Raw genomic sequence first — 12,827 nt, forward strand, 5'->3', positions numbered from 1 at the left:
TACAAACACATGGGGCGCTACAGCCAAATCAAGAGAACAACCCAGGGAAATTTAAATCTTAAAATGTTTGGGTCAAAACAACATTTAAATTTGCCATAAAACTAGTTCACAAAGTATTCAGTTGCAGTCATTGCTTATCCAGTGCAGAGGTGACACCCAAAACTCCCCACCAAATATCTAGTGAGAAAATAAGGCTGTCAAGTATAATCTCTGCTTGGCAGTTCAGTCTGCTTGGAACACACTAAATGACAGCACCAAAAGAGGGAAAACACCAACTACCCACAATGATAAAAGATTTTCAAGGTATTAATGGCAGTGAAGTACAAGGAGGGATATGCCACATGTTGTCTAGTTTTAGCAACAGTCTTGTACACTCCTAAATGACCAGCCAGCACAGAATTGTGGAGATAATGGAAGATGGTTGGTACCAACTCCTTGGGTAGGCAGATCTTAAAATTCCTCCCCTTCCTTTCCTTACAGCAAATCATACCTTTATTTAAAGCATAATTTCCCCAGGAACCCACACTTAGTAGAATGAATAGAAGGCTCTTGATCCTGTTAGTGCTTCAGACCCAAAAAGATTTCTAGTGCGTCACTTGAGACACACACAAGCTATAGGTGGAGCTTCTCGACCACTTCCAACATGACTGTCCCTAGCTGAGGAGGTTAGCAATTTGATTTTCTGTGCCTCTAATGTGTTTGACAGTAATTTGGAAAGCCAAGATGTGGACTGCCTGAAGAGTAATCCTCCTCATATCCCTTGGGCACCCCAACACACAACTTAAGGCATGGTTATCAGTCTTGAGTTGGAATTCCCTAAGCTCAAGATAAAATTTCTCTAAGGCAAAGAGAACCCACTCATAAAACAAATATATAAACTCAGCAGGAGACATTCTCTTCATGGTATATGCTATCGGACCGCATTGACCCTCAGATTCCTATAAACAATGGCAGCAATGCTGGCATTTGAGGCAACATTCTGTACAATAAACAGCAACTCAAAATTAGGTATCATCAAAACTGGTGGATTACTAGGAGCTTCTTTGATGGATTCAAACGAGGCTTGTTAAGTTTTGCCCCACTCAAAAACCTCTCCATTCCTACACACGCTATTAAGGGGGTCTGCCAGTTGTACCACATTAGGCACAAATTTGTGAAAGTTGGCCATGCCAGTAAACCTGGCTACCCCTCCTTGTTCTTAGATGGAGGGAATTTATGCAAATCATGCATATGTTCTTGATTAATTCTGGCACCTTCAGCTGACACCAAATGCCCAAGAAAGAGATCTGTCAACAGCCTATGTTAATCTTAGAGGACTTAAGAGTGAGCCCAGCCTCACTAAACTGAGGCAAGACTTGCCCAAGATGTTCCAGATGTTCAGTAAAGGTAGTGTTATAAATAATGACATGATTCAGAGAGTTATAAATGGATTTTAATTTAAGATCACAGTAGCTGAGATAACACAGCAGCTCCAGTTGAGAGGCTGAAGGAAACCAAATTAAATTCATATAGATTTCAGTGAGTGCTGAAGGCAGTGATCTGTTTTCAACCTACAGTTAAGAGAATCTGATAGTATGCTTAATTCAACACACTAAAGAAACATGCTCCAGAAACCACGTAAAACTGCTGTAGAGATCCAGAAAGGGAACAGACTCCAAAATAAGCTTCTCATTCAATGCCTTATAGTCAACATTGGGCCATAGATAATCTCCCCCCCTTGCTTGTTAGGGATGAGAAAAATTGGAAAGGCATAGGAGGGTGACAGTCTATACATGGTTTACCTCACAGGAACATCATCACCCAAGCAAATCTTGTACTTACTTCTGTTGCTGATCCCCAGTTTATTTGTCAGAACATCAGGAAAATGTGCAAGGAGCTGCAACAGGTTTTCAGCCTTGATTCAGCGAGATTACTGACATAAAAATCAGAACCTTAGGCTTGGAGCACATTGACTTGGGCAACCCCTTGGCAGGAAAAAATTTGAAGTAAAAAATCTTACCAGCATAATCTAATACAAGCCCTGTGCAGTGTTTGAAATTGCAACCCAAAGATAGGTTAACTGAAAAATCCATAACACCCAGTAAATCAGCCACGAAGAACAAAGAATACTCAACTTCCCATGCATGTCACCTACTGGACACAACATTTGTCCATTAACAGCTGATATCTCTGGGATGAGACATGAAAGGGAGGTGCTGTAGCCACCAGAAAGATCGCGGGAGGCGCACATTGGCACGGCGCGTCACGGACGGTAGTTGCTGCAAGTGGAGTCCTGTCCACCAGAGGGCACGTGAGAATTCGGACGCGACCTCTGCCGGCATAACAACACAACAACAACAACAGCTCCGGCAGCATGGGCCTGTCCCAGTCAGTTCACATCGGGCATGTCTGGCAGACAGTTCCCAGCCTACACTAGGTGAAGTACGACGGAAATGTGAATTGTGTTACTACAGGAGGCATTCTACAGATCACTTTAAATTCAAACTACCATTGGGAATATAACAACGAAATGCTACTACCCGAATCAAGCAAAGCACATACAGGTTCAGGCTTGGGTAAAATGGAAAGGGTATATAAATTTAAATATCATGGAGGAACAATACAATTGAATGGGTTCAAAATATCTGTAACTGATGTAATCCGTGTTACTAAATAGATATCCTGATTCATGGTTCACATGAACAGTTGCAAGTTGCCTATCTAACATCTTGTTCAGGGCCAATCAAAATTTGGTTTTCAATATTTTGTGTAACAATTGGCAGAATTTAAAAATTTGAAATGCTACTGTAATTTACTCATTAAGAGTTACGATGTTGGGTTATAGGTTTTAATAAGACAGTTGATGCAGTTGGACACTTTGTATATGTATCTTACCATGCAAAATACCCAGTTTGAATTCTTCCAGTACTTGAGAATGAGAGCACTTAAGAAGTCCAATAAGTTTTACAATAAACTTCCAGCTCATGTTAAATCATTCATTGAGGGTCTGACTAAATTCAAAAAAGTAGCCAAACTTTATATTTTGGATAGCTCTTCCTGTTCCTTACAGAAATTTTTTTGACGATGTGAACTGACTTTCTTGTAAGTATTATAAAGGGAACTTACTGTATAGCACAGGTATATCACTTATTGAAAGAAAACTTTATTTTTTTTAATTAGACTGTAATCCTTACAAACTGTTCGTATCACTATTATTACTACTGTCTCCTTAACCCTTACACCACACTTTTGATGTATCCATTAACATTTAATTAAGGTTGTAAGCCTCATTACCATTTATGTATAGTAATTACTGTAATAATATGACACATTCTACAGTCTAGTACAACACTTGCATTAAGGATCAACAGAACTCAAAAATAAATAAAATTAAATTAAATTAAATAAAAATTTCTATTCATGCAGTAAAGTTGCCACATGATGCACGAAAATTTAATTTGTTACTTCTTTACAACTAACTCTGTTCACATGACATTTTGCAGACATTGTCCATGTATTCCACTAAATGTCCCTGCAGAGTTATATAAGTGTACGACACACATTTTAGGTGATATGGCATTATAAAGAATTGAGATGTGTGAAAAACTAGCTTTTGCTTAAAACAGAGTACAATTTACCCAGACTGTACTCATTTAATGTTTGACAATTAGAGCACTTAGTGACTTCCAATGAACTTTGAACAAGATATCAAAACTTTTCTAAACTTTTTCTTGTTTATATGCTTATGTTTAACACACTAACTCATTTGTAAAGTAATCAGAAGTTTAAAGCTGCTCTGTACATTTGAGTTCAATTCCTTAAATAATCAGTGGTTTACTGCTAATTAATAAAATGTAAAGACCTTATGATCCAACTAAAATGTTTGTCTCAAGTATTGGAGTTCTAGAAATAACAAAACAAAAACATTATACTAAAATTGTAAGGTCAGAATGTTTATATGCGTGTGAAGCTTCAATACAGAACTGCAAGCTAGCTAGACTAGGGATGCTATAAAGACAAATTGTTGAACACAAACAAAAGAGTTGGAAAATGAGAATCAATGCCATGATTCACTGAAATATGTGTAAATCTTTAGATATAAAGGTTTGTTACCCTTTTTGAATCCTTCCACCAAATCTATGAGGCCAGGCTAACAAAACAAACATTCCTCAATTTCTGGAAAAGGACAAAGATAGCATCGTTCACAGGACTACGGAAAAAAATACACAGAAACAACAAACCAAAACTTCTTTAGAACTAGGGTTTCCAATTTGGGTCTTCAGGGTAGGTAAAAAAATCATGGATGAGAGAGAAAGAGATAGAGGACAACTATTAGCAAAAAAGGAAACGGTGAAGTAAGTAGAGGAGGTATAGTTGTTGTATGTTCCCAGCAGGTTAATACAGTGATGAGAAAAATCTCAAAGACTCTGGAAGAAGATTTTACTGAATCATCTGTGTTTTGTTATCCATCAATAGCTTGAAAAATGAAAGCACTTTTCAGAGCCATATGGAGACTCTTTTACATTAAAGTTCATATTTGTGATCATGCCATGTTACAATATGAGAACGTGTTGAAAAGTAATGCCTCTGAATTTTTTATCCTGCACTCAATATTGGTTTAGGTATTACATGTCATTTATATAGCTCATCAGCTTTCCTGCTTCACTGACACAAATTCAATCCTCTGCCATTTGAGGGCTCCACATTGTGTAGCGTAACATGCCGGTGTGCAATGTACGTGTCTCGGTGCATGAGGAACAGTATGCTGTAATTGAGAAAACTGAAAGCATTCATTCAAAAAGTTTGTCCATATGTGGAGCATCATCTCCTTCAGTGTGACATTGCCAGGGCACACTTGAGCACTGTGATATCTGCAACAATAAGACACATTGGGTTTACTGTTATTGTTCATCCACAATATGGTCCCAACTTGACCTGTCTGATTTACCTGTTTCCAAAACTCGGAGAATACCTTCAAGCTCTTCACTTGGATAGTAAGCAAGTGATGCAAGCAGACGTTAGGTTGAGGCTCCATCAATAAAATCAAACATTCTACAGTGAGAGTATCAAACTGGTCTCTCATTTGGAGAAATGTGTTTATCACCATTGAGAAACAGATACGTAGACACAGAGAATAAGGATGTAGAGTGTTAATAACATTTGTTTTATTTAAAATGCCTTAATAGTTTCCACATTAAAAAATCAGAGGCATTACTTTTCAGCAAAACATTGTATATATAATCTGTTCTGGACCTGACACTTTAATTGAAATTTATTTTATTTTGCAGCTTGCTGTTAATGCAGGTCACACAGAAGGTCATACCACTCATCCTACTATCATTACTGGAGGTCGTACAAAAGCTAATGTCAGTGATCCAATCATCAAGAATATATCAGCTTTTGCACTGCCTGTAATTGATAAAAGATTAGATGGAACTTTCAAGATATCTCGAATAATCAGTGCAGAAATTCAGGTAAAGAAAAAACTCAACTTCAAAATATGATTGTAACATTTGCAAGTGCTGAAGTTAATGTGCTGCAGTTTCAGTCTGTCCTTTTTATTGCTATTAATTATCAAGGACATATCTGTATAATCTCTTAAAATAAAATACTCTTGTGTGTCACTGAATGGTACTACTGATCTATCAGGTTATTATTATTGTGATCAACAACAGTAATACCCCTCTTATTCTTTACAGCTAGCTGCATAAAAATATCAGTTCTATTAAGGTTATTGTAATGGATAATATTGAGTCTGATTTGTGAAAATTTTGCTGCTGCCTTATTAATGAACTGCTGCAAATATACATCGTGCACATGCTTGTCAATGATTTTCACTGAAGTGATGAGGTTCATTTGGAGGAGTTCTTTACTAATATCAGTAGGCTATATCTTTTATTTAGAACTAGGAATCTTGCAAGAATCATTCTGTTAAAATGCCTCCTTTTTCCATATTGTTTTTATATAACACCATGGTTATCAGTTTTCTTCTCCAAAGTGTGTATTTTCCTTTGGTTTTATTGTATTTCTGAAGGTTTCCCACTTTCTATTGTTGTCACTCCTATTTAATATTTTCAATTCATTTTTATTAAAATATGTACATCAGTATGATGTTTTGTTGGAAATTGCGACAGTGGAACTATGTTGTGTAAAAACAAAAGTGAATTATTACAAAAAAGTAAAATTAATAGTACTATTTATTTAAATCATGTAGTATCACTATTGGCTCCAAGCTGACAGAGGCAGTCCCAGATGTCTGTGAATGTTTAAAATTAGATGTACCATGTGCTATACACTTGATGCTTGTTTTTGCCACAACAAGAAAAATTAAACATCACAAGTACAGCAGAAGTTAAATGCAGTTTTAAATATGAACACCCATCTGGATATGAATATGTTGGTGCAGTATCATTAATCTCACTTTTTGTTTTATAATAAATGATGTTACTAACAGCAATTGGCTGGTTAGTTAGTTTCATGTTCCATGAATAAGTTGCATGATAATTCATCATGGTATGAAATCAGTCATTGTATGTTCACATGCAAGTTATTGTTATTATTAATAATATTATATATATTTTTAAATACACAGATGTGAGTTAACTACTCCTACCTGCCACCTTTTACACTTTACAATAACAGAAATTCTTCCACGGAATATAAGGAGTTGGTTGCTGTTTTTACTTTTTTATAAGGATTAACCCGTACAAGTCAACATACTTGCTGAACACCCTTATCTGAATAATAAGCCAGCATATGGATTCTGTAAAGCTTTTGATTTATTTTTCTGCAACATAATCATAGTTTATGGGTTACAAAGGTTGAGTAAATTCCCAGTGAGATCACACACAATTCAAACTAAAGGAAGGTACACAATCAACTTGTACACCATTACAACAAGATGCTCGAGCTTTCTATGCTCTTGATCTGTATCACTTTCTCGAAGGCAATACTTGTAATGCCTCTGTACTGTGGCAAGCCTTGCCTAGCAGTGTAGATGGGTGTTCATAATGCAGAAATGTCAGATGGATCGTAGATTGGAAGTATGAAGCACTGTAGGCCCATAAAGTTTATGTATTTAAATTTATTTAGCTTTGGAAGCACAATGCCTTTCACTGCATTCTAAAGGTAGTCTCAGGGGTTAACCTGTTTAGAAAGTGTTTTTTTTCCATCTGTGTGATAGGAAATACTTACAAAACTTGAGCAACCACATCTTGTTAGTGCTCTGAAACATAAATTTCTCTCCAACAGTGACATTTAGTTTTCTCAGTGATCCTTAAATAATGACACTCATTCAGATAATGCTGACTCAATGGAGCCTTATCTGCACATGCATGACAGTGCATGTACCATTATGTTACAAAAAGCCATGCAAAAATGTGATTTTTCTAGGAGTCATATGTGGGTTCAGTTGATAACAGAGATAAAAGGTCAAATCTATTAGCCCTTGGCCTAGTGACCATTTCTATACATATCAGAAGAAAGGGCATAATTTAGCTCTCCTATAGCACAGGGGCAAAATTTAAACATTAGACACTTTCTCCAGACCAAGCAAATTGAGGATTTTGGTTGGTTCTTTTGCATTATACGAGGGCGGTTCAGAAAGTAACCTCTAATTGGTCACAGTGCGGGTTGTGGGGGGAGTAGCGACGCCATCTGTGCGTTCACGCACTCAACAGGTCAGTCTGCATCAAGCCGTGTTCAAGTGAATGTCGTACCTGCGCTAGTTTAGTTTTTGTGGCAGTTTGAAATGTGTGCTGCAATAGAAAACCCCACCAAATGTGAAGTGCATGCTGTCATAAGGTTTTTTACAGCCAAAGGATATTCTGCAGCAGCTATTCATCGTGAGCTTTGTGCCGTGTACGGACCAAGAGTTATGAGTGAAGGAGTTGCCCGTGAATGGGTACGTTTATTTAAAAGTGGACGAGAAAACGTTCATGATGAAGAGAGGAGTGGTAGACCATCATTGGTGACTGACGAACTCGTTCAGACAGTTGATGCAAAAGTTCGTGAAAATCGACGTTTCTCAATGTCGGAGTTGTCTACTGGTTTTCCACAGATTTCTAAGACTCTCTTGTACGAGATAGAGACAGCATGGGTGCCCAAAATTCTTACCGACCACCACAAAACTCAAAGAATGGCCTTTGCATTAGACTTTCTGTCACGTTATGAGGACGAAGGAGAACCATTGTTAAACAGAATCATGACCGGTGACGAAACCTGGATTAAGTACGTGAACCCTGAGACAAAAGAACAATCAAAGATGTGGGCACATTCAAATTCGCCTACCAAACCAAGAAAAGCCTCGCAAGATTTTTCTGCCAGAAAACTGATGGCAACGGTGTTTTGGGATGCCAAAGGGATGTTGTTGGTTGAATTCATGGAACGTGGTATGACCATTAATCAAGACGTGTACTGTGAAACAATAAAAAAGTTACGACGGGCTATACAGAACAAACGCCGTGGTATGCTGACTTCCGGTATCGTTTTTTTTGCACGATAACGCCCGTCCTCACTCTGCTCGCAGAACAACGGCCCTTCTTGAGTCCTTCAAGTGGGACGTTATCAACCATCCACCTTACAGCCCAGACCTGGTGCCAAGTGATTATCACCTCTTCATGCATTTGAAGAAATGGCTCAGGTCACAGCGGTTTGATGACGACGAAGAGCTCAAAGATGCGGTCACAGGCTGGCTCCAGGCACAAGCGGGTGATTTTTATGCAGAATGAATTTCAAAGCTTGTGAAGAGATACGATAAGTGCCTCAATCGCTATGGAGACTATGTAGAAAAATAATGCAAAGATGTAGTTGTAAGATGTATATATTAAAATATTTTTATTTAACTTGGTGTATTTTTTTAAATCAACCGGAGGTTACTTTCTGAACGGCCCTCGTAATAATCAGTAGTTCTGCATACACGCTGACTGGGTCACAACAGTAAAAGTCAACCATCAGGCAAGAAAAGACGTTATTGCTCATATGACACCTTTTGGAATTTATCCATCATCAGATATCCAGGAGCAATTGCTGCACGTGGATATGGTTTTTCTGCTTATATGTGAAACAAACATTTGCATAACTTTGTCACGTTTAGATTCTTTTGCATTAGGTGTAGTTTAGGACAGGCCTTAGGCAGCTTATAAAAGCACCATTTGTTCATGGGCAGTTCCTGAGAAATCCCCAAAAAACCATAATTTTTGGGTACCAAAATTGGGGATGGCCAATTCTATTATTTCTGTTCACAGCAAATTGTAGAAATTTTCACCATCTATTCTTATGATGATAATCTCAGGAACTTAGAAACTTTTTTTATATAATTACCAAGATCAGGAAGTTCAAAGTTACCATATTTATGCACATAAAATATGCCTGTAATATCTGGTCTGAGGAATAAATGTAGTTTTAACCAATGTAACACTTGGCAAGAGATGTGGGGTCATTCTGACATCATTGCGAGGATTCTGAGTTCAGAAAACTATGTTTCTAGTTGGCTTTTTTCAACAATGAGTGGTGCCACATGGCAGTGTAAGCACCTTATAAAAATTTATTCTGTCATATTACATTCTTTGTACTTGCAAATCAAACACCACATTTTTTGGTATACTGTAGGTGTAGCCTAAAAATTTTGTGCACTTTTATGTAAAGTAGTGTGCAGGGAACTTTCATTTGATGGGAGATGATTTTGTGTTAACCTTATATTATGCTTGCCAATGGCCTTGCTGCAGTTGTAACACCAACCAGTTCCTATCAGATCTCTAAAGGTAAGTGCTGTTGGGCTCAACTAGCACTTGGGTGGGTGACAGTCTGAGTCTACCCAGTGCCACTGGCAAGGGGGAAGCACTAAGCCTTTGTGAGGTCAATTGAGGAGCTATTTGGCTGAGAAGTAGAGGCTCTGGTCACAAAAACTGACAATGTCCGGGAGAATGGTATGCTGACCACATGCCTCTCCAAATCCATATCCATTGACCCGTATCATCTGAAGATGGCATGGCAGTCAGTCAGTGTCTGAGAACTGCTCAGACAGAATTATTTTAGGCTTACTTATTTCTTGTTTATACATGTCAAAGTATGTAAATGTGTGGAAGTATATAAATAAACTGTCAAAACTCTACGGACCTATAGAAAACTTTTTATAAAAGCAGCACACCCTGCTGTGGCAGGAGAAAGAAGGGAAGAAGTTGAAAAATGCTTCTACTGGAGAATAAAAAGCTGAATATTCTCCTGTTTAAAGAACTCTGAGAGAAAAAAGGGGAACCAGCTGTTACAATCCTGATTCTATCTTTCTCACCAAAAATTTTGGCATGTGTTCATATTCACACTTTTTTTGTGCTGAAAGAGAGTACCAGAGAGACAGTGGCAGTGGAAGAGAGGGAAGACAGTGCCAGACAGACAGGGAGAGAGAGGAGACAGTGATGGTCAGAGAGAGAAAGTGGCCATGAAAGAGAAAGAGAGCTATATAAAGGCAATTGCAGTGGGAGCCAAAGAGTGAGGAGACACTGGAAATGAAAAAGATGAGTGGAGACCATACTTAGGTTTGGAGGTGTGTGGACCCATCAAGACGACCGAAATTTAAAATGAAAAAAATTGATCATGCTGCCCCATCCCACATACTCATGTATTAAAGTTGACTGCTCTAGGAATTGAAACCCCCACACCATTCCATCCTCGAGGGCACATGTGGAGAGGAGACAATGGTTGTTGAAGAGAAGGACAGCAGACTGTAATTGAGAAAGAAAGAGACAGTGCCAATGGGAGAGAAAAAGAATGGTGCAAAGACAATGGCAGTGGGGCAGAGTCGTGGAGAAGGAGACAGTGGTATGGATGAATGAGAAAAATGGTTGAAGTCTTTTGACAGTGAAACAGACAGACAGAAGAAAGTGCCAATTGGAGAAAAACCATGTCACTGGGAGATGGATGTATATAGACAGTGCAGTGAGAGGGAGATACTGAATATGGTTTCACTAAAAAACTAAAACTAAAAATAAAAGTATGCCCGAACAGTCCATGAAGGCCCATTGGTACCAAAGAGCTGCCATGTTGTTCTCAGACCACAGGTGTCACTGGTTGCAGATACGGAGGGGCACGTGGTCAGCACACCGCAACTCCGGCCGTATGTCAGTTTATGAAACCAGAGGTGCTACTTCTCAGTCAAGTAGGTCCACAGTTTGCCTAACAGGGCTGAGTGCACCCCGCTGGACTGAATGGTCACCCATCCAAGCACAAGCCCAGCCTGACAGCACTCAATTTTGGTGATCAAACAGGAACTGGTGTTACCACTGTGGCAAGGCCTTTGGTGAAAGTTTCACTACAGAGAGAAACGAGGGGAAAAGGATTGAGAATGTTCTGTGTCAAGAGTACAAATTTGTTTGCATGCTAAATTTTTGGTGAGGAAGGCTGAATGAGGACTGATGCAGCTTATTTCGCACTTATGTCAGAGTCTTTTAAAGAGGAGCATATTTGCCTTTTGTGCTCTGACAGATGCATTTTTCAACTGGTGGTTAATGTTTCCATACTTGTATTGTTCATGACCCCCAGACAGAATTTTACTACCAGATGGCTTCTATTTTCCCAACCACAGTTACAACCAAAGGCTTCAATGTACTTCACACCTGGTGGTCATGTTTGGAGGAATCTCAATAAGCAAGAAATTGGTTTTTGGTGATCTCAATGATACTCATACAGTCTCTTAATCCATTTCACCTGATCAATTTGTTTGTGATTTTCCCTAACATTATGATTGAAAATCTTACTCCCTAAAGTGTTGTCAAGTTCAAAGTCCATATCAAAATCCATATTTATTGCTTCCAAATCACAGTGTGCCATTTGAGGGTAACAACAAGAACAGTAGGGCTCTGCAGTTATCTCTAATGTCCACTGAGAAAAACTGATGAAATCAGACCTTGTAGTTGGTTCTCCTGCTAAATTTCAGCACCCATCGGATTCCCAACTTGCCTTCCTCATTCTCGCAACGAAAAACACAAACACTCCCAAATCTATACAAACAGAAACTGCATTTAGCTCTGTTGGCTTCGAAGTGTTTTGTCCAAACAAACTGAAAAAATGCAGACATTGCAATTACCAAAGGAAAATTTCAGATTACTTAAAAAAATCAAAAGCTCTTTTAGACACACTTAGACTTAGCCACAAGTTTTGGTGCACGCATTGTAGTGCAGCAGTTATCATTGTTAGCTGATGTGGGTTGCTAGTTCAAACCATACCCCCAACAGTTAATTGTTATTTAGTATTAATCATTTTTGGAAGGTTCTTGAAATATATTATGTTTGTATATTCTAAAATACATTTACCGGTATTGTTTTTCTCTTCTCTCACACATTTACTTTCCCATTGAAATCACTATGCCTGGATGAGGTTGCTAGATAGATACTAGTCTCAACACAAGACAGATTTTTCCTTTAAGATCCATGTTTCCCATACTATCTGCTTTCTAGAAGTGCCGAAAGAACTGTGAGTTGAGACCAACACAATGATAATGGTATTGTGATTGTTCATCTCCAGCTACCACTTTTTCTTAACTAATTTTCTTCCCCACATTAAGTGATTCTCCTCTTATTATGCATTTTTTGCAGTGTATTCCTTGATATGCCTCCTGATAGTAGGGTTTAACCTCCCTTGACATAAAAAATATAAGAAATTGACACTTAATAACGCATTAACCCCCCTTCATCCTATTTCCCTAGTGTAATGTTAGCATTATAGAAATTTTATGATTCAATTCTAGATAGTAGCCCGAGTGACAGTAGTGTGTGTGCATGCATGTGTGTGTGTGTGTGTGTGTGTGTGTGTGTGTGTGTGTGTGTGTGTGTGTGTGTTTTTGTCATGTTGTTCAA

At 38.3% G+C, this 12,827-nt stretch overlaps 1 protein-coding gene across 2 annotated transcripts in view; it reads left to right on the forward strand.

Moving 5' to 3' along the window:
• The window catches only part of LOC124796461 (multicystatin-like), a 256,291-nt gene that overhangs the window by 170,112 nt on the left and 73,352 nt on the right, over nt 1-12,827 (forward strand). For both annotated transcript variants that reach the window (XM_047260685.1, XM_047260684.1), the window contains one exon: nt 5,268-5,453. In XM_047260685.1, the coding sequence (XP_047116641.1) occupies nt 5,268-5,453 (186 nt within the window). The remainder of the gene's footprint in view (nt 1-5,267; nt 5,454-12,827) is intronic.

The sequence above is a fragment of the Schistocerca piceifrons genome, chromosome 4 (genome assembly GCF_021461385.2).
Source record: "Schistocerca piceifrons isolate TAMUIC-IGC-003096 chromosome 4, iqSchPice1.1, whole genome shotgun sequence".
NCBI classification, from domain to species: domain Eukaryota; kingdom Metazoa; phylum Arthropoda; class Insecta; order Orthoptera; family Acrididae; genus Schistocerca; species Schistocerca piceifrons.